The sequence below is a fragment of the Rhincodon typus genome, chromosome 24 (assembly GCF_021869965.1).
Source record: "Rhincodon typus isolate 14 chromosome 24, sRhiTyp1.1, whole genome shotgun sequence".
Lineage (NCBI taxonomy): Eukaryota > Metazoa > Chordata > Chondrichthyes > Orectolobiformes > Rhincodontidae > Rhincodon > Rhincodon typus.
In genome coordinates this window covers 12733569-12759530 of record NC_063355.1, presented here as the reverse complement: position 1 = coordinate 12759530, position 25962 = coordinate 12733569, and the positions used below count along the sequence as shown (strand labels likewise).

The 25962-nt window shown below is 41.1% G+C and overlaps 1 protein-coding gene across 3 annotated transcripts in view; it reads left to right on the top strand.

Annotated features, from left to right (window-relative positions):
- LOC109929982 (coiled-coil domain-containing protein 60) overlaps positions 1-25962 on the top strand; it is a 74091-nt gene that overhangs the window by 29306 nt on the left and 18823 nt on the right. For 2 of the 3 annotated variants that reach the window (XM_048611450.1, XM_020529531.2), the window contains exons 5-9: positions 10005-10190; positions 11975-12127; positions 14473-14577; positions 19767-19857; positions 20615-20879. In XM_048611450.1, the coding sequence (XP_048467407.1) occupies positions 10005-10190; positions 11975-12127; positions 14473-14577; positions 19767-19857; positions 20615-20879 (800 nt within the window). The remainder of the gene's footprint in view (positions 1-10004; positions 10191-11974; positions 12128-14472; positions 14578-19766; positions 19858-20614; positions 20880-25962) is intronic. The other variant, XM_048611451.1, reaches the window with a different exon arrangement.

Below are 25962 nucleotides of genomic sequence, written 5' to 3'. Positions count from 1 at the left end.
AATGGACATCCTAATCCACCAGAACAAAGGGTTAGAAAGTTAGGAAAGCAGGAATGTAATAAAATATCTAACAAGTGACTTTCCTTTGGGCATCATCTGCATAGAATGTAAATACGTAGTGACTGATCACTTGCTGAAAGTCAAAACAAGGTTGATGTTTCAGATATGACCTTTAATTATACTCCTTGGTCAAATATAAATTGATCTGTGTGAATTTCCACAATTTATTTCAATTTCTGGAATTGATTTTTTAAAAACTAAATAACTAGAACTCCCTATGGTATTGCTCAGAGTAAAAGGAAGGATTATGTCAGCAACATTATACCATGCAATTTACCATTTATTACTATGTTCTTAAGACTTCAGCTCTGTAATCTGAATTAACTTTGCAGGCCGCAAGGTAAATTTCTGTTAAGTACATCTGGAAATCATTAAGAGGCTAATGACTGACTACCATTCACAGTTTATTGAATGTGATACCTGACATCTCTTCATACATTATCCACATGCTATTTTCACCTAGTCTGCCAATATTTCATATGAGTTTTACATCAAACGTTTTCAATTGTGAAATATTCTTTGCAATAATGAGCTTCTTTTAGTATTACTGTGTTTTTAATGCCATTACTTCAGTAGACTGAATTTCCACACAAGGAATATACTTTAATCATATGGTTCAAAAGATAAGGAAAAAATGCTCTGTCATCATTTCATCTGCTGTCTGAATTAATAAGTTATATTTGAATGCGCAACAGCATCAATTTGAATAGTTAGTTTCTTTATGCTAAAATAGTTTTGGAATATGAGCACTGATATTGGAGCACAGTTCTAAATTAATAGTTTACTTCAATTTGAACAGACAGCTTTTGCTCCTCAAAGTAAGTGCAGGAAATAGAAATGAAGTGATTCCCCTTTTGGGATGAAGGATCTTTCTTTTAAACTAAACCTAAATCTGAGACAGCTGTATTTCAGTTGCTGTGCTTACCCCAAAATTAGGTAGGTTTACAATAGGGGAGGCAATGGCTGAGTGGTATTATTGCTGGACTGTTAATCCAGAGACCCAGATAATGTTCCAGGGACCCGTGTTCAAGTCCCGCCACGGCAGATGGTGGAATTTGAATTCAATAAAATATCTGGAGTTAAGTATCTAATGATGACCATGAATCGATTGTCAGGAAAAACCCATCTGGTTCACTAATGTCCTTTAGGGAAGGAAGCTGCCATCCGTACCTAGTCTGGCCTACATGTGACTCCAGACCCACAGCAATGTGGTTGACTCTGAACTGTCCTCTGGGCAATTAGGGGCATGGGCAATAAATGCTGCCTGGCCAGCGACACCCTCATCCTGTTAATGAATAAAGAAGGGGGAAAAAAAACTTTTTTTTTTGGAGGGGGTTGTGGATAATGTGTGAAGAAATGTCAGGTATCACATTCAATAAACTGCTTAACACTACTTTTGTCCTAATTAAAATGTATTTAACTAATTTTTACTGTTGCACTAAGGTGTCAATCACGGGGTTTCTGTGTGTGAAAGCATAATTTTATTATCTGTTTATCCTAAGAAAAGTAAGAAAGACCTGAAATCAAGCATGTGCCCTTCACTGCATGAAGGGCACCCACAGACACATACACACACACACACACACACACACAACACAAAAACATACATTGTCAGAGACACATACATTCTTCAGAGGTGTTAGTGTCTAGTATTATGGAGTTGTTTTGGTTATTGTTGTGATGTGATCTTTTTACCTGAGACCACAGTTGGTTATTTGATTTCCACAACCATCAGAGTAGGGTGGCACGGTGGCTCAGTGGTTAGCACTGCTGCCTCACAGCGCCAGGGACCCGGGTTTGATTCCACCCTCGGGTGACTATCTGTGTGGAGTTTGCACGTTCTCCCCTTGTCTGCGTGGGTTTCCTCTGGGTGATCTGGTTTCCTCCCAAAGTCCAAAGATGTGCAGGTTAAGTGGATTGGCCATACTAAATTGTGCATAGTGTGCAGGGGTGTGTAAATTAGATGGGTTAGACATGGGAAATGCCAGGTTACAGGGAAAGGGTAGGGGAATGGGTCTGGGTGGGATGCTCTTCGGAGGGGCAGTATGGACTTGTTGGGCCGAATGGCCTGTTTCCACACTGTAGGGATTCTATGATTCTACTCTATGAGTAGAGAATATTTCAGTTATCTTTCCATTTGGTGTTATGACTGGCTGTTCTTGAGAGAGTGAGAGAGGACAGAGCATTCTTCAACCCATTTCAGTTTTGCAACTAAAATCCATCTCTCCTCTTTCTGGCACAGAGAGAGTTTCTTGAGATTGCTTTTTGTTTGTATATTCAGTCTGCATGCAATGTTCATATCCAATATATGAAGATTCGCATGATATTGCAAATCCGATAGGAGAAAAGGACCTTTCCATAGCTCCAAGCGTGGGGATGATCAGTTTCATTGGCTTTGGATAAAACGTTAATTTCACCTCAGGTTGTCTTTTGTCTAATCCATATTGGTTTCATGAAAATTGGTCAACTTGTATGGGTCAGATGATGCCTGTGGCCATTTTAAATCACTGTTTCGGCCCCTTTTTTCAAACCATCTTAGTCCATGAGATTAGCAGGTATGCAATGGAATTCAAAAGCAGTCATCTGGCTGAGAATTTTAACGTTTCCACAATATGCAACTTGCCCAATTGTAGATTTAATTAAAGCAGAGGTGGGGGCAAGGCAGATAGATGACCAACACATGACCCAATTGCACTCACCCCACCCCTACCTCTGAAACCTAGCCTAAACACTCCATCAGTTACTGGCCACCTTGTACATTGGGATCTTACTTGCCAGATATTCTATCACCTGGCACCCTACCTACTACCCAGTTTTCACCTTACCCTCCTGGTATCCTAATCTCATACTTGCCTCATGTACTTAGCTTTTGACAGCAGGTGTCAATGTGGCTATCTATGATTCTGGACCTGATTCTGACATTAAATGTCAAAATGCAGCAGCTGATTACTGTGAGGGAAGGAGCATGGTTTGCCTTCCTCTGACAGTTTATCACGACAAGAGAACTACTAAAATTGAAGTACAGTTCTCACACAGGGTCCCATTGCCTGATACAAAGGGATGTCCAGGTGTGTTGGCTTTGTGTATTTTTGGAAGGCAGTAGAAGTTCCCTATGTGAGAAGTACGTGGAATGAGTGTGCATAAGATACTCGGAATGGCTGGACCAAAAGTCTTGATCAATCTGTTGAGTTGATGAGTGTGTTCTTTGGTCAGATTGGCAGGTGGTTGGAAGAAGACCTGATTGGGATGTCAGAATTGCACCCATCTATCATGGTGCTTAAAAAAAAAGGAGTGGAATGGCAATCTACAAGAGATCAAGGAGTATCTCATTTGTTCTTCTGCTTTACAAACCTATCTGGCACGCCCATCAACCATGCTTAATCGAACAGAGAGCCTTAGTTCATGCAAGTTATGGGGTTGCACGTTTCAAAGTTTGAATTTGTGGCTGTTTTCCACTGTCCCCCAAGTCGGAATAGTTGCCAACTTTTGCCCTGGAAAGAAAATCTAGCCCAATGTTCCAGGCTGACGATGCAGATTTGACAGCATGAAAGCAAATGTAGAGTGAAAGAGAAAGGAGCACAAGAGTAAGGGGAAGATCAGAGGAAAAGATCACCTAGGATGAGGAGAAACAGATTTCACTTTGTTTTTTATTCCTATTCTTCCATGTCTCTGCCATTTTCTCTTGACTGTGGACTAAAAACTGTACAATATCTAACTCCTTCCGGTTCTAATGAAAGACAACTGACCTGAAATGCTCAGTATTTTCCTCTCAGCGGGTGATGCCTGATCAACAGAGTACTCACAGCATTCAGAGATAGTAAGAACTGCAGGTGCTGGAGTCAGAGACAACACAGTGCGGGGCTGGAGGAACACAGCAGGCCAGGCAGCTTCAGAGGAGCAGGAAAGTTGACGTTTCGGGTCGGGACCCTTCTTCAGAAATGGGGTCCCGACCCGAAACATCAACTTTCCTGCTCCTCTGACGCTGCCTGACCTGCTGTTAGACCTACAAAAGTATACCATTTTGGTATCACCATACACGGCTTGGTCCAGTTCTAGTGATTTATGCTTTCCACAGGAAAGCAGCTCCTCTGTAATGGATGTGATGCTCCTGAAATAACTTTAATCAAGGAATATAATCAGCCTGATTTTCTTTTCCTTTGTAAACAGTAAGCGTTAATTAAGGTTTTGACTCCGCTGTGAGTAGCATGTTAATTTCCTTAATAATGCTATTCAGAGCACTTGACATGCTGATGAGGTGCAAATAGAAGGCAGTTCAGGCTGTCTGCAAATAACTGCTTTTCCAGGGCTGCTGGCTGAACCTCATTTACAACAATAAACTTATCATTGAGGATATCATCAGGTAATGGGTTGTAGCATCAACAGCTTGACATTTGCAGTTGTTATGGTGACTGACAAATTCGATAAGAGTTGGATCATTGTCATATTCTAGAAATATGTAAACAGGATGTTTGATTAGTGTGGCTTATCCCACAGTAGGTTTTACAGCTTTGAAAATTCATAACTCATCAGCGCTTTAAATGTCCAGTGTACTTGGCTGTGCTGAAGTATACGAAAGCTGCAGAAATATGTCGGGCTTTAGGGGTGGCACAGTGGTTAGCACTGCTGCCTCACAGCGCCAGAGACCTGGGTTCGATTCCACCCTCGGGCGACAGTCTGTGTGGAGTTTGCACGTTCTCCCTGTGTCTACGTGGGTCTCCTCCAGGTGCTCCAGTTTCCTCCCACAGTCCAAAGAAATGCAGGCTAGGTGGGCTGGCCATGCTAAATTGCCCATAGTGTTCAGGGATGTGGAGATCAGGTGGGTTATAGGGGGATGGGTAGGTTGTTCTCAGGGTCAGTGTGGACTTGTTGGGCTGAAGGGCCTGTTTCCACACTGTAGGGATTCTATGATTCTATGGAAACAAGCCCTGATTACCGGGCATGTAATTCATAATCTACCCACACTGGTGCCTGTAGAGGGAAACAGTAAACGAATGTGATACTATCCTTCATGTCTGTGATTCTAGCTGTTGTGAAGATGTGTAATTTTGTGTAAAAAGAAGATACTTTCGCTAACCAAAAGACACAGACTGAAAGCTACTGTTAATTTTCTCCCAACAAACTCATGTGACATGCCATGAGGCTGCGTTTGTGCGTAGCACTACCATTTGCTGGAGCAGACTGCACGCACATGCCATTTCTTTGCCTCGACACCAAGTTATTTTCAATTACACTTCTGTGAAGTTTCTTGGGCGTTTTTGATATTCAAGGTGATACGCGAAAATTTTGTTGTTTCCACAAGGACAAAATTTTCTGTTTTCTTATTGGTGGAGTCACTCCTTGCAGGTAATCTGTGGATAGATGGTTTGCTTTTCATTCTCGCTGAAATCAAGTCAATGAAAATGCATGACTTACAGTGGGAGAGTTTCATCCTTTTAAAGTAGTTGCATTCGTACTATGAAACAGAATGTGGTATCATGTAACACTTCATGACGCATAGCTCTTTTTCATTTTTCATTTTGTTTTCATTTTTCATTTGTCCACTTTAAGGTTTCTCAGTTTAAAGCTCACAGGTGCAGAAAAAAGGAGCCTAACCCCGAGGGATGGCACAGTGGTGAGCACTGCTGCCTCACAGCGTCAGGGACTTGGGTTTGATTCCAGCCTCGGCCTGGAGTTTACAAATTCTCCCTGTGTCTGCGCAGGTTTCCTCTGGGTGCTCCGGTTTCCTCCACAATCCAAAGATGCACAGGCTTAGGTGGATTGGCCATGGGAAATGCTGGGTTACAGGGATAGGGTAGGGGCAGTGAGTCTGGGTGGGAAGCTCTTCAGAGGATCGGTGTGACTCAATGGGCCGAATAGCCTGCTTCCACACTGTAGGGATTCTATGAACGTGGCACCGTAGGTGCAACCATGACTCTATATGCCCTCCCTGTGGACATAAAAGATGCAATGGTGTTGGTCATAGAACAGCAGAGCAACCCTGATTGACATTTATGCTTCAGCTAATGTAGCCAAAAACGGATATCTGGTTATTTATCTCTCTACTGATCGTGGGACCTTGCTCTGTGCAGATTGGCTGCTGTGCTTTTCCATGCAAAAATAAGGCCAACACTTGAGAAGTCCTTTTATTCCTGAAATGCTGTGAGGTGCTTTCAGAATGTCTGAAGTTGCAAATTTCTTTTCTTCTTTAGCAACCTGTTAAAATGAAAATGGTTTCATTTAGACAATTGGGAATTTTTGGGATAATTTGAGAACTAAATGGATTTTGAATACTGTGTGTGATAGCAGCCAGTAAAAGCAACAGGCTCGCCAGGAAAAAGAACGAAAGGGAGCTTTGGGAGTCAGTGACAGATCTCTCTCCTTTGACATTGTTGCAACCCATCCCAGCAAGCAGTGTCACATGACAGATTCTCGCTAGGAGAAAGGTGGGCTGATCTCAGAGGGAGATGGAAGTGCTTCACTTACCACTTCCAGATTCGCAAGAACAGGAAATCAACAAAAAGAATGCAGATGATCCCTGTACATCGGTGTCCTGTTTATCCTGCAGTAGCTGCCTTAGTACTGGTGTGTAAAATAACGTACCAAAAAAGAATGCAATATGACTAGATAAAGCCAGGAATGTCTCCCACAACAATTTACAGAAAATGAGCCAAATTGAAATGTAACAACCAGTTTTTCTGTTCCTCCCTGTTTCTAAATTCAGTGAGATGATGTGGCAAGGTACTGTTATTATAGAGACTGGAATATGGTTCAGAGGGACTGGAGCATGCGCCAAAACTTGAGAGGAGCCTGTTGCCAAAGCGAGGCAGAAACTAGGCAGATGGGAGCACCAATCCCTCTCCATTGTGGGTAAAAACCTGGTCATCCAGTGTGAGGTACTCTCAGTGTTGTTGTACATGGCGCAGGTCTGGCCTATTCCCCAAACCTGCACCGCTGCAGGCACCCGGGCCATCTTTCACTTCATTTGGAGGTCAAAGATGGACCGAGTTTGTATAAAGATCTAGACAAAGGAGGGAAAAACATACCCAATGCTACCCTCACCCTGATGGCCACCTTTGTGTGTGGCTGCATCAAGCTGTGTGAAAACCCTCAGTACACACATACCAAGTGTCACTACTTACTGAGGTTCTACCTGTCCCCTGTCAGGTTTGGCCTTGTTGCTGCGGAACGCTCCAAGTAGTTGGACCATCCTGTATCACCTGTCCTTAGTGGAGAAATTTGCGAAGAGAAACACCTTTGACCACAAGTCAATTAGACTGTGGTCATCACGTACCGTCCTCGAGACCCTTTGGGAAAAGGAGAGAGTAGATCTTGTTGAGTGATTCCCTGTGCAGACTGAATGCCTCATCACCAGAGCTCTCCAACAAGTACCAGGACGTTGCTTGGCTGGTGGTGAGAAGGGCCCTGCCTGTGGGATCCTTTTTGCACGCCCAGACTCTCTGCGCCGCCGCACACTGCCCTGGAAGTGACAGCAGAGGGGACGAGACTGTCACACACCTCCCTCTGGAATGTGCCTATGTAAAGGAAGTCTGGAGAGAAATGCAGTGGTTTTTGTCGAGGTTCCTCCCAACAGCTCTGTGATGTGGGACTCTGTGCTCTACGGTCTGTTTCCCAGGACGCACACCGAGACAAACGTCAGCTGCGCCTGGAGGACAATCAACGCAGTGAAAGACGCTCTTTAGTCTGCCCGAAACTTACTGGTCTTCCAGTTGAAAGACTTGACCCCGACTGAGTGTTGCAGACTGGCACATTCCAAGGCCCAGGACTACGTGCTGAGGGACGCACTGAAGCTTGGGGCAGCTGGTGCTAAGACACAGTGGGGTAAGATCACCGTGTAAGGTCCTTCTGTCAAAGCAAAACAGGGGGGTCCGCTCAGTAACCAGGTTCCGCTGATGGCTCAGCTAAATGCCAAGAGGTTAAGTTTAAATAGAGAGAAAGATGAACACCAATGTTTGTTTTATTCTCTAATTAATGACATTATAGATCGGAATGGCTACATTAACTGTGGATGTGCACAAAGCTTTCCTTCTATGAATAAAGCATATCTTTGCAATAAAAAAAATTGAACAATATTTGTTTCAAGAAAAAGTGGAACCTTATGCTTGACTCTATATTGTGTTAGGATGAAAAAGGTAACTCAGAATATTGTTGGGTATGCATGATACTAAGCTGTTTGAATTTGCAGCTGAAGCACTATCCTATAGGATAGCATTTTTAGTTAGTTGAAAACTCTTAGTGATAAGAATACAATCTTGCTGATACAATCATCAAGCCTTATCTTGCATTTCCACTTGTTATAGACAGTCTTTGCAGCATGCAACTCGGAATATTGTTGCCCAAAGCAAATTAAGTCAATGATGCTAAACTCATTACACAGATATATGGCTATTTCTGTCGCTAAAAATTCGTTTGGTCAGGCTGTCAATTCTTTCAATTTCATATTATACTACTGACTTGAAACAATAAAGACATATCGGTACGTTCATGTTCTGAATGTGTAATCTGAATGCTCAGAGTTTTGACAGAAAATTAGACTTAATCATTTATTAAGTCCTTCAAAACAAATGTCGGGTGAGCTAGCTAAAGTGTGGGGATCCTCACAGCATATATTTGCAATTCCTAATTTCATGCCTGAAAGATTTGGTTCTAATTTCTTTTGGTTATGCTTCTGGGTCCCAGGCTCACCATCTGTCACAAATAGTTGCTTCAAATCTGCCTTATCTGTTCCACTTTATATCTTTAAAACTTCACAAATCATCCCTTAACTTTCTCAACTTGAGGAAATACAAGTCTTGTTTATTTAATCTCTCTGATCTTAATTCTTGGAATCCATGTACTCACTCCAATGCCAATATATCCTTCTTATCACTGTAAATTCGATCACCTATGAATTGTTTGCAATCTCTTTTCTCACAGAAATTTTGGCCTGATTTACCTTCCCGATTCCCGTAGCTGGACTGTGATCAGCTTTCCAGCCCCAAAGCTCTGAAATACCTTCCCTCCGCCTCTCCTTTGGAATCACTTCTTGAAAGCTACCTCATTGCCAAACTTTTAGTCACCTCAATCTTATTATCTCTTTATATGGCTATGTGTGAAATTCTGTCTGATAATATTCCTGATGAGCACCTTAGAGTATTTCCACTCAGCTAAAGACATTATGCAAGTACAAGTTGTTGTTATTGGAATGGAAAATAGATTTGTACAATGGCTGTGTCTAATTAGCAAACCACCTTGTTGCAGCAAAGGTACAATTATATTCACGCAGAAGGGTTGCAGAAAGGTTAACCCGGTGAATTTCATGTTCAGTTTTCAGCCTTGACTTGTGTGGAAACTTGATGTGCAAATGTATCATTTAATCTATTTTTGATTGTCAACAGCTATCCAAATTAGAATAGTGCAAGAATCTTCAGGAAAACTTGTTCTGACTGGCTTCATGCATTTCCTCCTATCTAATATTTGCTGATATTACCAGTGGTTTCGTTCAAAAATACTCCCACTACAGAGTTAGGGTCTTCCTGTGCGGTGTAAGAGGCTTGTGTCTTTCCAATAACCTGTCTTGACTGTGGAACCTTGACACAGCAAAGACTCAAAAATATTGCTTTTCCTGTGTCCCTTCAGGGGAAAACAGATTTGTGTCGAGGGAGGCATTTGTACTGCATAATCCATAAAACCAGTGAGAGAACGCCATTAAAAATGCCCACGAAAAGGATTGATCCATGTCCCATCCCCGCAGTTTATATGAGAAATAATGAGAATGACCCTTAAAGAAGAAGCATCTTAAAACTGTGGCTGGTCACTCTCCAAGCATGAATGGGTAATACTAAAAACAGTGCAAACTACACAACTTTAATAGCTGAAGGAAACAAAGTGTGGAACAACAGGCTTCCTACCGGCCTCAATGACGATGCTCCAATTTTATAGTTGCATTGTCTTCACTTGTTTGACAGGCATTTGGTGAAGACAGCTAAACGAGGACAAGGTTTCTTCAAGCGGTTGAAGAGAGAGGAAGAGGAGAAACAAAATGTATTGCGGATGGAGCAAAAGAAACTAATAGAGACATTCAGCCAAGAGTGGCAACCTCCCAAGTACTCCTCGGATGAGGAATCTGAGGAAGAACAACACGAAGTGAAAGGGTAAGTGGCACTTTGATATTATTAGAGCTCTACCATGCTGATTCAACATACTGCATGTAAGCATACTGCACTGTGATAGCAATTCATTGTTCTGGAAGGTAAACATTTACGAATTTTGTTCTTTCTCAGGAATAATAATCCAAATTTGGCAGGAGGGAAATTACCTTCAAACAGATTCTTTTTAAAATCATAGTGAAAAAAAAAACAAGGTTATGTTTAATTCTAAAGAAGATTAACTTTACATTAAGGATCCCAGTGCCTGCAGTTTCTGTATGGGTCATGCGTCTAGCTTGCCACCCTCCAGAGCTTACTATGTTGTGGGTTGCATTCTTTGCAGAATCAATCTAGGCGGCATGGTGGCTCAGTGGTTAGCACTGCTGCCTCACAGCGCCAGGGATCTGGGTTCGATTCCACCCTCGGGCAACTGCCAGTGTGGAGTTTACACATTCTCCCCGTCTCTGTGTGTGTTTCCTCCAGATGCTCTGGTTTCCTCCCACAGTCCAAAGATGTGCAGGCTAGGTGGATTGGCCATGGGAAATGCAGGGTTACAGGGACAGGGTAGGAGGTAGGTCTGGATGGGGTGTTCTTTGAAGGGTCAGTATGGACCCAATAGGTCAAATGGCCTGCTTTCACACTATAGTGATTCTATAAAAAATGCTTAAAAAAATATCAGTCATACCACGGCTGGAATAACGTGAACAGTTTTGGTCCTCTAATCTAAGGAAAGATTTACTGATCATGGAGCAGCCCAAAGAAGGTTCACTAGGTTGATCCTGAATACGGTGGGCTTGCTGTGTGAGAAGAGTTGAGTAGGTTGAGGTGGACTCATTGGAATTTAGAAGAACGGGAAGAGACCTTTCCTAAAACATACAAGAATCTCTGGTGGCTTTCCGGGGTAAATGCTGAGGGGTTGTATTCCCTTGTCAGAGAGTCTAGGACCAAAGAGCGTAATCTGAGAGAAAGGATCGCCCAGTTAGGACAGAGATGAGGAAGAATTTCTGCTCTCAAAGGGGTGAATCTATGCAATTCTTCACCACAAATACTGTCAAGGCTGCTTTGTTAAGTATATTCAAGCCTGACATGGATAGATTTTTAATCAATAATGGAATCAGGAGTTATGGGGAAAAGGCACGTAAGTGAAGTTGAGAATTATTAGATCAGCTATAATCTCATTGAACAACAGAGCAGACTTGAAGGGCCGATTGGCCTGCTTCTGTTCCTATGTGTTATGGTTAACCTCTCTAAAACATCAACAGTGTCTCAGACAATCTCTATCCAGGAATTGACTCTTTCCTGGCTTTGGGTAGATAGAAGAAAAGATGGTGTTTCATATGTGTAATACTTCTTGTGACCTCAGGATGTCCACAAGAACCTTCTAGCTAATGAGGTTCTTTTATTACGTGTATTAAAATTTTGATTTTAGTTTTTTATCCAATATGCTACACAACTTGAAGCCTTATAGATGTAAGACATACATGTGTGGCAAAAAGACCTAACAAAGTATGAAATTAGAAACTGCCTTTCTACCACCAAGAGCAGTCCTTTTGTGGTATTACCAAGTCATACATGCAACATCCTTGTACATGCTTATGTGCAGCTTGATGTTCCCTCTGCACTGAAAGAAATTCCCAGAAATCCTGCACCTGTAACGTATATCATCATTCATGTCAGAAAGATGTCTCTGTTCAACTTCCAGTAGTGTTGCATTTCCAAATTAATGGAAAGCCTCAATTGTGCTGATATTTGATTGTGACGATATTCTCATGCCATGGTATTTTGCTTAGGATTTTTGTAATAGATCCAATCTTCTCACCACGGTCAAATGCAATAAAAGTTCACTCTCGAAGGACTTCCAGTAAAAGAAAGATTCCAGATGCACGACCTTACACACCAGTACATTGTAGCCTTATGTCAACCAGATTGACGGAGAAAGACATGTGAGTATAATTCTAAATGGATGTGCTTGGATAACTATTTTTAATTCATCAGTTAAGAAAGTTATATTTAATGTGTCATCCAATTAATTCCATTAGATGGGAACCAATCTTGTAATAGTATTCTCACACCTCTTAAGATAGCATTCCATGAGACTTTTTAATTACTTTGGTATCTGTACATCTGTACTTTGTATAATTGACACCGAAATGTTGCTCTACCACAGCACCTAGTCACTCACCATTAGGAATATATTTTTGATTTCTCTCTTTTGGATCCAAAGTCTTGACAATTCATAACTTTGAACCCCATCCTCTACAGTTTTACACTCACTTAACATGTCTACAGTATTTTGTAACTTACTTTTTTCATGTTTAATTGTGCCTCCCAACGTACTGGAAAGAAACAAGAAACTTAATTTCTCTTACATCTTCCTTGAGATGGACTTCCCAAATGCTTTACAGTCCATTAAATACTTTGGAAGTGTGACAAGTGTTTTAGTAATTTGTTTATTGCTGAGAAAAATATACTAAAAATGCACAATAAAAATCATCCAAGTTTCACTCGTAATTCTAAAGGGTAGGAAAGAATCTCCATAAAATTTCCATACGAGTGCAAAGTGCTTTGTAGCAATGTATGCTAATTAAAAATGATGCAACCAATTTAAAATATTGTCTTCTGTTGAGATTCATGGGGAGAAAAAAGGTTCCTTTATATTTGATATGTGCCAGGACTGCTATTATGTTCATTATAATTGAGCTGAGGATTCCTCACAAGTGACACTTGCTCATTCTGTGTCTTTAAGCACTGACATGATGGTTTTTCAATGCAGCTCATGTTCAAGAATCTATCCAAATATCACCAAGTCTTTCATACCTGATTCCTGACAACACATAAATTTTAAAAATATATCATCTAAGAATATGTTTGTTCTGGCCACAAGTTTGAAAGAATATTTTGTGTTAAATTTTCTGATTTCACTGGTTGTTCTTCTCTATCTTAAGTAATCTGACATGTAAATCCTTCCATCAGAGCTGTAATTACACTGAGGTTTCTGCCTTCCTTTCAACAATCAGCTCTAATCACTTCACAGGATGATTTTCATAATTGTACTACATATTCATTAGACTATAATTTGCTTGAAATTCTTCCATCATTTCTTTTAGAGAATAAAATGATTTTGTCTGGTCAGGTTGAAAATGCCTGAATGCTAGGTAACTGGCAGCATAACCTAACAGTGAACTGATATTTCACTCATGAGTGGCCACTTCCATCCAGTAACATTACTGCTCGTGCCATCACTTATTTCCCAATGTTTTAACCAAGGCCACTTCTCTATTGATAACAAGGTGTAGAGCTGGATGAACACAGCAGGACAGGCATCATCAGAGGAACAGGAAAGCTGACATTTCGGGTCTGGACCCTTCTGTTTAGAACAGTGCAATCTGAAATTATTGTTACAAATTTACAAAGTAGTAGATGGTTGTCATGGGTAATTTGGATCCTTGCATTTTTCATGGGAAAAGAATGTAAACAGGGAATTTGGGCATAGATGTGAAATTGCATGGGGTCATCAAGCACACGCAATTCAACACCTGAATGTGCATGCCCAAATTCTCTGGTATCTACTCCTGCCGCATTGAGCTCAGGCCAAGATTACCAAATCGTAAAATGTGTACAATAATAATTCTCCAAATGGAGTGTTTTTAATTTTACCTGGACTATTGCCTTGAAAGAGAGAGAAATCCTGTGCAGGAGACAAAGACAAAGGGATTGAACTACTGCAAAGATGTTCAAGTCAAGATTTCAAACACAGCTCTGGCAGAGATCTAAACAATAACACCATAGAAGAAAATAACTTCTAATATTTCATTGCTGAATTGAAAATCTACCATTTCCCAGCTGGTGCACAAGTTGGGAATTGCTGCAACAAAAAGTAGAATGAATCCCTACAGATGGTGAAAAGACAGGTCCTCTGTCAGGAGGCTATTCTGAACCAGATGGCGGAAATAGCGCTACAGTTGATTGTCGTCAGTATCTGTGAACTAGGAAGAAGAAAGAAAATGACATTCCCATGTCTGATCATTTACATTGTGATTGTTGCTGCAGTGTTCATGGGAAGGCACGTCAGGTGAGAATTGAATCAGTTCAGCCTTGGTTCTTCTCACAGTACAAGAGCCCAACACTGGACTCAACCAGTGAACGTCTGATGCCCTTGGAGCAATATCTCAGGCAAGAGTCAGAACTTTAGGGAGGGAGAATAATCTCATCTGAAGAGACTTAATGTTTTTCATCTGTAATGTCCAAAGACCCTGCTGCCCTAAGATCCATGCTTGCTTTCCTACAGGGAGCTACTCTTTCGACAACTCTGTGCCTTGACCTGGCTACTTGAGGCTGTGACTGTAGAACCACTGAGCACAATGGGCACTGTTACAACCTGCTGGAGTGCCAGGTAACACTTGCCATAGCTACAATATTATGTCTTGCAGTGCCCTGTTTGTTCCTTTATAGATTTAGAGAACGCCTGCGTGACTGAAGCTTTCTGCTGTAGTCCTCTGATCATGCAAGGCAACAGAGAGTCACTTGCACAGCTACAGTAGCCTTGCTGGTGAGTTCACAGTAATTGGATACCAGATAACTTGTTGCAAGCCTCATATGTTTCACAGGTAGGGTGGGGGAAAGAAACAATTTGAATTCCTGTTCCTGCTTGCTATTCGTATCCTGGCTGCAAATTGTACATTTGTGGCTATTATGCAGGGAATAAATCAGGCTTCATTCCCAGAAAATCCATTTCACATGTTTTTTTTCACCACTTTCTGTCTGACCTCCTGTTCTTATGTAATGCAAAATCCTCCATCTCCGATCCATACATGTTTTTGGGAGTCATGGAACTTGCAATCATTCCAAACTTAGTGGTAGCTAATAAGTAGCTATTAAGCACACAGTATTTGTTTATCATTAAGAGGTGAAGCACCACAGTCAATGTTTCTATAGTGTACAGGAACAGCATGCATGTCTTTAATTTTGAAACCAGATAGTAAAGTAGGAAACCAGACCCCAATCTTTTACGCAATACCAGATTTATTGATTGAATGCAACATATACCTGTCTCCTTCCTAAAATACACTCAGCATACCAGACATCTCTCATACCCTTGAGTAAAATCAAACAAATAAACTAAATATCCAATCATCGCTTACTTATCAAATTAAATTAAATTAACACTTTTGCAGGAGGCGGTGGTGGAGAGTGGTGGTTCGTGGGCTGTAGCCTTGCAGTGTATACCTAAAGAAGGCAGACACCTAGTGCTCCCTCACCAGTGACACCCAGGCACAGATTTCACCTTAAACAAGTAGTAACATCGAATCAGAGATAGTAAGAACTGCTGATGCTGGAGACTGAGATAACACAGTGTGGAGCTGGAGGAACACAGCAGGCCAGGCAGCATCAGAGGAGCAGGAGAGTTGACGTTTCGGGTCGGGACCCTTCCTCCTCCTCACTGTATCATAGAATCATACAATACAGAAGAGGCCTTTTGGCCCATTAAGTCTACACTGACAAAAACTACCCTAAATCTGCTGTAGTCCCACTTTCCACCACTTGGCCCATAGCCTTGAATATCATGGCATTTCGAGTGCTCATTGAAGAACTTTTTAAAGGTTGTGAGGTTTCCTGCTCAACTACTCTTGCAGTCAACATCAAATGACCCCCTCAACTACCTACTGCCTGGATTTGTTAAAGGACACCTTGGCCATGCCAAGGAGCTGCTAATGGGCTCCTCTTCTGACCTACACACCCCTTTCCATACCAGGTGGCCACAGATCGGATACATGGGTCCGAAGTGGGACCAAAAGTGCTGGTGGTTTGGTTGCTGCAGCTGGTAGCTACTGCCAGGAGATCTCTTGTTGTGGAATACTATGCTTACAGACTAACCCCTCAAATAGTGCAAAAGAGCTGCAACCTCATCTAATCGACACAAAGATAGAATGCGGACTCCTGAACACCACAGAAATTAGACATTGTTGCATGCAACACACTTAGTGTCAAATCCTCAATGGAAAAAAGAAGAACATGTATGCAAAGAACCCTCCACTGGGGGCTACTGCCACCTGTGGGTGGCAGGACAGAATGGAACAATGTGGAGCTGTGGGGGTGTGCACTGAGTGCCTGATATATCATGTTGGAGCAGGGGGAGGAATGCATGTACATGGCATTAGGTCATTCCAACATCTTAGGCATTCCCCTTTCAACATTCCCCACTGTTCTGCTGGCTGTGTCCACAGGAAGGCAGCTCTCAGTGAAATCCTCAGCAGTGACTATGCCAGGGAGGTACAACACAGTGGGTCAGTGCTGCAGGATGGCCGGGGAGTAGGCACCCTGGATCCCTCAATCTGACCAGTGTGTGAGTCTCCAGCCAATGGTTTTCCCCTGTGAATGCCCAATGACCGGTAGTTGCTGCAACCCCGTCCCTCACACATCATTTCACTTAGCTTTCCCCTTTTTGGATGTGGTGGTAGCCATTTTCTTCCCCAGTGTGTATTTTCCATTTGCATTATGATGGAAGGCAAACAGCGAGTGGCCATCTGCCAGTGGCCTACACCCTGAGTTTGAACGTGCCGGAAAGTCCCCAAATATTATCCCATATCTCTGTGACCATCCCGCTCACCCTACATGCTTCACCCCACCCAAGCCACCTACTGCCTCAAACTGCCTAGCTGTTACCCCACTGTCAGGAAAGCGGTGAGGGTTGGCTGAATTTCGGACGAATGTCAGATGTCAATGTCTGTGGAGGACGTATACCTGCAGCCGGTGCCTACAGATCATGCCCTGGGCTGCTGTTTACTTGATGTGCAAATCATTTAGAGGTTAATTTTGTGAGTACTGACTCTGGTTTCCTTAGAGATAGTAAGAACTGCAAACGCTGGAATTAGAAATAACACAGTGTGAAGCTGGAGGGACACAGCAGGCCAGGCAGCATCAGAGGAGCAGGAAAGTTAATGTTTCGGGTCGGGACCCTTCTTCTGGTTTCCTTGTTCTATTTATCCGGTGTCTAGTTTGTTGGACAGATTAGGTAAGCTTGGAAGCAGGATGTTAATGAAGCAAGTTGGGCCATCATCAAGGACCTTAACAAGCATTATTTATTGTCAGTTCGTACCTTGGCACTGTCTGGTGAGAATCTCATGGCCCTGCTTGTGAAAAGTATAAAACGCGGAGTGAGATCTCAATGTTAAGATGGACCTTGCTGACTATTTATCCAATTCTGTCACACATCACACTGTAGGTCACATCACTCAGGCCCTGATTAGATTCTGCCCCAGATGCTTTTTTCCAAACATGAGAGATTTTCTGTATATAACTGCTGGAGAGAGTAAATTTCATCACAGTTTATTTGAATGGAACCTGCTGACACTACACTAAAAATGTGAAAGAAAGCAAATAACCATCAATGCTATGTCGAAAGGAAATCTAGTCAAATGGAATCAAAAGGCTGAAACAGCAAAGTGCTTTTAAAGAGTGAATTTCTATGCCGAGAACTCCCTTTGTACTTCAATATTTGCAAAAAGCAAAAGGATTAAATTTAAATGTTTTTCTTTCTATTTGTTACATTGAATTAAACTCAGTTTACTCTCTCAGTGATCGATAAAGGCTGCACCGTGGGCCATTCTGTGGACATATCCAGAAGTCATTTTATAAAAAGGATGTGAAGCACTGAGGAAGAGCAAAAAAGGAGATTGAGTGGTAACCTGATAGAGGTCTTTATGATTTTGAGAGGGTTTGATTGGGTAGATGTAGGGAAGATGTAGTTTGGATCTCGAGGCTATTAAGGGAGAGTAGTCATCAGTAAATCAGAAAGGGACTTGGGAAAGAATTTCTTTACCCAAAGAGTAGATAGAATGTGGAACTCACTACTGAAACAAATAGTTAAAATGATAAGTATTGATACATTGAAGGGCAAGTTAGATAAGTAGTTTAGGAAGGAAGAGATATAAAGTTCTGCTGATGTGGTTAGATGAAGATGGGAGAAAGCTCAAATGGAGTAGAAATACCAGCATGGATGACTTGGGTTGAATGGCCTGTTTCTGTGCTGTATATTCAATGTGTTAGTCATGACCTGAAGAACATTGGCTCATTTACCAGCCTACGGTAATCTTTACATTAAAGTGCATTGGCCTTTTTACAAAGTCACATCAAAAAGATGAAATCTAGAACATGTAATAAATTGAAACAGAACAGACCTTAAAACCATGGTAATTTAATTGAAGATTGATGTGCAAAATAATGTGAAACGAGTTTTGCATGCTTAGAAGCACAAAGGACAAAGCTAATGAATCAGCAGCTCATAAGAACCAAGGGAAGGTGATTGTCTTCTTCATTTGGAACTTGAGAAGATATGCTGTTTATACCTGGGAGTGCCGTTTTAATGAGGCACAGCATGTATCTTCAGTCGGATAAACACCCTCAGATAAAATCTCCTATTCTCTGTCTCAGTGAAAATAATGTATCAGGATTTTGATAGAAACTTGCAATTGAGGTCAAAATGCAGCCAGAGACTTTCACCTCAATGTGGACCAGACTACAGGGAACATCTTCTTTGTGCTGTTTATGAGGGTTATTGCAGAAGCTGAATATTCACAGTCTCTCCCCACTTAGTATTGACCCACTTAATGTTGTTTCATGTTTTTGTTATTAATAACATAGTATCAGTATGATCATTTAAAGTTGTCAGTTTACTTTAACATTGCTTTGCAGACTTGCTGTTCTGTGGCCTGCCTGCTTAGCTGATTTATCCCCCAGTCTTATAATCCTAGCATTATTTCTGGGTTATGCTTTGTTGTGATCTTGTTTCCCAGAATTTCTGTGCAATTGGCCTCAACTTCTGCCTCTATGCTTTTTCGAAGCTTCAGATCTGCCCTTCTATTCATTGCTAACTCCACTCCGGAATTTACCTCGGTCCTGGTAAAGAGTAAGTAGTTCTGGGAGTTGAGCTGCTGCCAAATCAATCTAACTGTACTGTATATAGGGACAGGGACAGAACTCACAGACTTCAGTGCTGCTCCTGGCTAGGCACCCCAACCCTCAACCCAAGCACAGTGGCCCTGGCCCCAAACAGAGCACAGTGGCCCTGGCCCCAAATAGAGCACAATTGTCTTGACCCCAAATAGAGCACAGTGGTCCACTAGAACCTTGCCCACCCAGCGCCCTACCTTAATTGGCCCCAATATACTCTCCTGTTTGAGCCCAGACTATACAATGAAGGTGACTGGTTTTTTTTTTCAAATATTGTGTTGTTTCTTTTTATAATTAGCGATGCATTTTATTTTGCAATCTTTTTCAGCCAGGAGTGCAGTATTGAGAATGTATGGTACAGTATTTCAACTTATGTTGTTTCTTTCTGGATGATAGAAGTTCAAAGGAACCTAACCCTAGCTTTAACATTGATTTCTATGGGAAAACATCATACATTTAAAGTCATTTTAACTTAAAGTTGTGAGTTTTAGGAATGCAAACACAACGTTAAGTGAGGACTTGGTATATGTTTTTTAAATACAAAGCGTTGCGAAAGCAACTGTATCTTGCTTTGTTCAGAAATACCTCAGCCTCCTGAGTAAATTTGATATTTTCCCTCTTTTCTTGGCTCAGAGATCCAGGTGGAATGAAAAATACAGCCAGGAAAGTCAACAAAGATAAGTCCATAGAAACAAGGTGGGAACAGTTCGTAACACAGCCCAAGGTAAAACAATTAACCTTACTCTGTAGCACCTGGAAAGTAGCACTGTTAGTAGATCGATCCCCTTGTTAATGCTGGCACTAGGTACAAAGCTCTTTACACCAGTACCATGTTTGTCAGAAATCCTCGACCAGGAAATCACTGAAAAAACACACAGTTCTGCATAAAGTACTTTTGTAATAACCGATCTTGAAAGTTAACTTGATCAGTGGCTCTTTTGCCTTCCAAATATGAACAAAACAGATTCAAGACCTGTATAAAATTAGAGCAAGCTCTCAGTGAAATACCAAGGGAATCATCAAACCTGCCACACTCCTTTGTTTGGTAGTGATGTTTGGGAAAAATGTTGCCTGGATTACTTGATTCACGACTCAATGCATTTAACCAACATGAAGAAGTCTCAAGAAATTGTTTATGTATTGTTTTTACTTTTCACATGTCCTTTCCATGGTGCATTTTTAAAACAAAAAATGTTTATACACAGTAAAAATGGTCAGCCTCATATTCTCTGCAAGAATGGACTGAAAATGTTCCTCTGGCTTCCCTGAGCAATGCAGGGAAATGCATAATATACTTTTCTGTTCAAAATGGAAGGAACTTGCTCTCTTTTAACATTTTAGAGTTGAATTTTAATTTCATTGCACAATACTTTGATCAAAATCTCATCTGTCAACTGGCAGTGAGTGCACTATGTGGCCTCAACACATAGTTATGTATCTGTGTGTCGGTACAATTAGGTCTTTAAACATTTGTTTTCCAGTTCAAAAAGCTTTCTCCTCGGATTCTGCGCAGGACATCGTTACGACCCAGAAGGACCTCTCTTGCAACTATATCACACGCCAGTGATACAACCCCTGTCCTCGGCAGTGCCTCATCGGTGATCACTACTTCCGATGACCTGGGAGTGGTGACTCCGGCTCCAATGTTAGAGTCAGTTTCCGAGGCTGAGGACAACGACTCGACTGCAAGCAGCTCAATCACCCAAAGCAAACAGGAGCAAGAAGAAGAGGAGCCGGTGACTCACTGTGAGTGTGTTCAATCAGCTATCAAGCATTATGCCAGTTACTGACTGAACAGGAATCTCAGCATTTTGGTAGCTATTAAAGCCATCTTAAAATGGACAGACTAGTGAGCTCAATACCAATGCTCCCCTCTTCAATGCTTGAATGAGTTCTGCTGTTAGTGTGAAAGGATCATTCCCAGCAAAGACCATACACGAGGCTACAACACATAATTTGGTGGGGGTATGGGGGCAGTGGCTGCACTAACATGGCAATGTTAGTATCCCTATCTCTGGGCCAGGTCCCTCCTGCTCACGAGGTGTGTCATTAGATGTCTGAACTGGTTGATTAAAGATATCTACAACACAAAATTGTGTGTAATTGGGCATTAATTGACCATAGCGGATTTATTTGTTTTAATGAGTCATTTATGCCTTATTAATATTTGTGTAAATGTTATGTCTGCCAGTTAAATGCCACCAATCAGCCATTTGTTTTATCTGGGTTAATGGCTGGATTAAAAACAGTAAGAATTCTAGGATCCATGTTACTGATGAACTCATAATGAGCAGATGAGACTAAAACCATAGATTGGCAGTGTCAAGGAGAGGCTTTTAAGTGAAATGGAAATATTTATTACAATAGAGGAGTATTCTTCTAAGTTCAATATTGGGACAATTTACGTGGATGATTGAGTCATAGAACTGTACAGCATAGAAATAGGGCCTTTGGTCTAACTTGTCCATGCCAACCAGATATTCTAAATTAATCTAGCCCCATTTGCCAGCATTTGGCCCACATCCCTCTAAAGCCTTCTGATTCATATACCCATCCAAATGCCTATTACATGTTGGAATTGTACCAGCCTCCACTTTCCTCTGGCAGCTCATTCCATACACACACCACCCTCTGCGTGAAAAAATTGTCCCTTTTAAATCTTTCCCCTCTCACCTTAAACCTATGCCCTCTATAGGATTCAACAGAGTACTATTTTAACTTGGTACCTAACTGATGTTGCCCTTTGATACTGATGGATTGTAATGATTGCAAAAACGAACTTTCTGCTCCTATGATGCTGCTTGGCCTGCTGTGTTCATCCAGCCCTGCACCTTGTTGTCTAACTTTCTGTGATTTTGTTATTTGTGTTTCATTAAAAACCTACTTAATAGAACCTATTCCCAATGATGCTCTATTGGCCAGCTTTCTACGTAAATTATCATCACTATCTGTTAGTATGCCCTAGCATAGTAAGAATTAAAAGAGGGAAGATAGTTGAACATTCACAGTCTAAATTGAAGGAGCTAGTTGGGAACTAATTAGCAGTTTTAACAAATGTTAGTGTATTGTAACCGTCCAAACATGATTGAAAGCTATAGATATATCATATCGCATTCACTGATGTGCAACAAAGTTAGTTCGAAGTGCACTAACTGGTGTAGAACTGAGGCAGACAGGCCATGAAGGTCCCAGATTCAATTCTTTACTTTGTGCCCATTATCTGATTATAGCCAGGGTATGTGTTAGAATTGACTGCAAACTAAAGCAGGAGTAAACTCAGGTAAGATTCCCACACATTGCCATTGTCAATTGACTTATATTAGACAGGGTGTATATACGTGGATATGAAGTGATAGCAAGACTTGGCTATCATGCCGTCCTGTGTTTACTTCATCAACTGGCATACTTCCTTGCATCTGAGGAATGACCACCGGGCTGAGATAGCAAATGCCAGTTGGACCAAATTGCAACTCAAACCACTGCATCCAGCAGAGGAGGGAAAACTGTGGGGGCACACAGGGTGTGAGGAGGAGTAACATTAGGCAGGAACTGTAAGGGAAAGAAAGCTTTGAGACATATTGACCAAAGTGGCAGTGCCATAAAAAGCTGATGGTAGTTAAAAGCTGAATTTTATAGCATAAATTTCGTCAGATGAAAGCAATTAATACCAACTCTGCGTAGGCCCAAATCTGACTCACAGTATTACATGAAATGTGAAATAGAAAAATTTGTTTTAGCATGCCATTCATTCCAACTCCTTCAAACTATCCAGGACAGCAGTTGCTGCCAGTGAAGGTGCTGTGATTTAAAAGAAACTTCTGCAATGCCTCTACAGGACAAAATAATACTTGAGGCCAAGTTAGCCTAAAGACTTGCTTTGCTGCTTAACCATCCCTGCTTTAAAGTCTTTTTAGTTTCTTAGGTAGCAAATAGTCTTTAAGCTTTCTCTCATATTGCTATTTCTGGTCTATTACTGTACAATAGCATAATGTCAGCACCTCACTTCCACTCAAATTACTCCTTTAGTGTTACATTTGACCAGACCTCTACCAACCTGGGGAACAGGAAACTACCTGCACGCTCTCATCAGTTTTGAAGATGCTTTGGTATCTATTTGACTTGATGTGTTGTCTATCTGTATGTGTTTGTATCCTTCTAGAGATCTTTTAGTTTTTAAAAGAAGCTAAAGCTGTTTCAAGTTTTGGAATGTGGCTGTTTTACTTCCTGTACAACTGGTTTCTTTCAGCAAGATGTGTTGATTGATTTATTGGATCAGAGAAAATTTGATAATCTCAATGTAACAATGTATGATACATCAAAACATGGCCAAATCATTGGGAAGATGAGGGTCACAGGTAACTGATAATACTTTCCATTGAAATACATCAGCTGATCTATAAGTCATCATGTGCTTTGTAGCTCTTCAACAAATCACTTTGCTATTTACTTCCTTTTAACATCCTGAAAATATTAATTTGCATAAAATACATTTTCTGTTGCCCTTACAGCTTGCATGTTTCCCGCAGCCTGCACTCCCCCTATCTAAGACGTTCTTCAACCTGAGGATGTTATACAGCTGCATAATGTTGAAAGAACAATCTGCCAGCTCACCTTCCTCTTGACCTAACATTCATGCTTACCCAGTCAAAGGCTTATGTTATGTAACACTTTCCAAGTCCTCAACAAATTACAGACAATGAATTACTTTAGGAACAAAAAAATAGAAATTTCTGGAGAAACTCAGTGGGTCTGGCAGCATCTATCGAGGGAAAGCAGAGTTAATGTTTTGAGACCAATAACTCTTCTTCATAACAGATTAGTTTAGGAATGTGGGTACTGGTAGCTGTGGACTAGTTTGACAGGTAATGTAGACAACAAGGCCCCACAAATGACATGACTCATAAATTAAAGACAAGAATCAAACAGCACCTCATAAAGTATTGTGCTTCATATGTTTAGGAGCAGTTCTACACACTATGGGAAGGATCTAGGTGCAGAAGAGATTCACCAGCAAGTTGCCTGGGCTGGAGCAATTCAGCAATGATGAGAGACCAGCTAGACTGGGATATTTTCTTAGAGCAGAGAAGGCTGAGAGGGGAATCCGACTGAGGTGTGCAAAGATTTGAGGGACATAGACAGGGTAGATAGCAAGAAACTTTTCCCTTTTATTAGAGGGATCAATGACTGGGGGGCACAGTTCAAAGGTAAGGAACAGCAGATTTAAAAGGGATTTGAAGCTAAAAATCTTTCACCTAGAATGTTTTGCATATCTTGAATTTACTGCCTGAAAGGATGGTAGAGGGGAGAGCCCTCAAAACATTAAGAATTAGTTAATCCAGTTGAATTGCCATTGCATATGAGGCTACTAGCCAATTGCTGGAAAATGGGACTAGACGAGATGGATGTTTGATGACTGACACTGATATGATGGGTGAAAGGACCTCGTTTCATTCTGTAAAAGCTCTCTCTCTCATTTTTTGTCTCCCTAGCACTGAAGGATAAAAGCTTCTTATGGCTTGAGATTCATTTCAGATTATTTAATAAAATCAGTAACCATGAAAATAAATTAGTAAAACCCTTATTAGTTCTCAAATTCCAAGGTTCTTTGGACTCTGTTTATCCATTCCCCCCCACCAGCCCCACCAGGAAGCAGTGTTTTTCAGACTCGGGGCATGGGGGTTGGTGGAGGAAGAGAAGGCTTACACTAATGCCTTCAATTTAGGTTTAATGGGCAACATTATAAAGTTTGTTCGTGATACATACTTGACAAAGTCATCAGTTGAGTTGATGATGACATAGACAGGATAGCGAAATGGATAGATACACGTCAAACGGAGACATATGAAGGGCTCACTTCTGCCATTAAAGATCAAGTCAGTTATAGTTAAAATGGAGAGAAGAAAGACTTTGATGTCCATTTGTATAAATCCTTTAAGCTAGCAAGACAAGTTGACAAAATTGTTAATAAAACAAACGGATTATTTGTGTTTCTAAATAAAGGAATGGGATGTAAGCAAAGAGATTATGATAGAACCGCTGGTGAGACCTCTGCTGAAGAACTGGGGAAAATCTGGGCTTTGTCTTTGAGCAAAGATGTAAAGGTAGGGAAAAGATGCAAAGGAGGTTACTATATATTATCAGGAATTATAACCTTATGTGGAGATACTTGAAAAACTATAACTGTTTTCCTTGGAGCAGGGAAGTTTAAGAGATGATCTAAGAGTTTGAAATGGTGACCAGTACACAGTACTCCAGATGCAGCCTCATCAAGGCCCTGTATAAGTGAAGTATAACTTCTCTTCTGTTGCATCCAATTCCTCTCACAATAAACCATAACATTATTTAACTTTCCTGATTACTTGCTGTATCTGCATATTACCCTTCTGTGATTCATGCACAAGGACACCCAGCTATCTCTGTATCTCAGAGCTCTGCAACCTCTCAGCATTTAGATAATATGTTTTTATTTATTTTTTCTGCCAAAACAGACAATTTTACACTTTCCCAAATTGTATTCCAGTTGACAGATCTTTGCCCACTCCATTAACCTGTCTATATCTCTTTCTAGACAATCTTATGTCCTTTTCACAACTCATTTTCCTACTTATCTTTGTCATAATGCTATCAAATTTAGCCATTACACCTTCATTCCCTTCAACCAAATTATTTATGTACATTTTAAAGAGCTGAAGCTCTATCACCGATCACTTGCAACATTCTGCCAGCACGGAAAAGACCCACTTATTCCTAACTCCTACTTTCTGTCGAAAGCAAACCATTTCCTGGACTGGGGTAGAGGAGATAGTAGGAACTGCAGATGCTGGAAAAT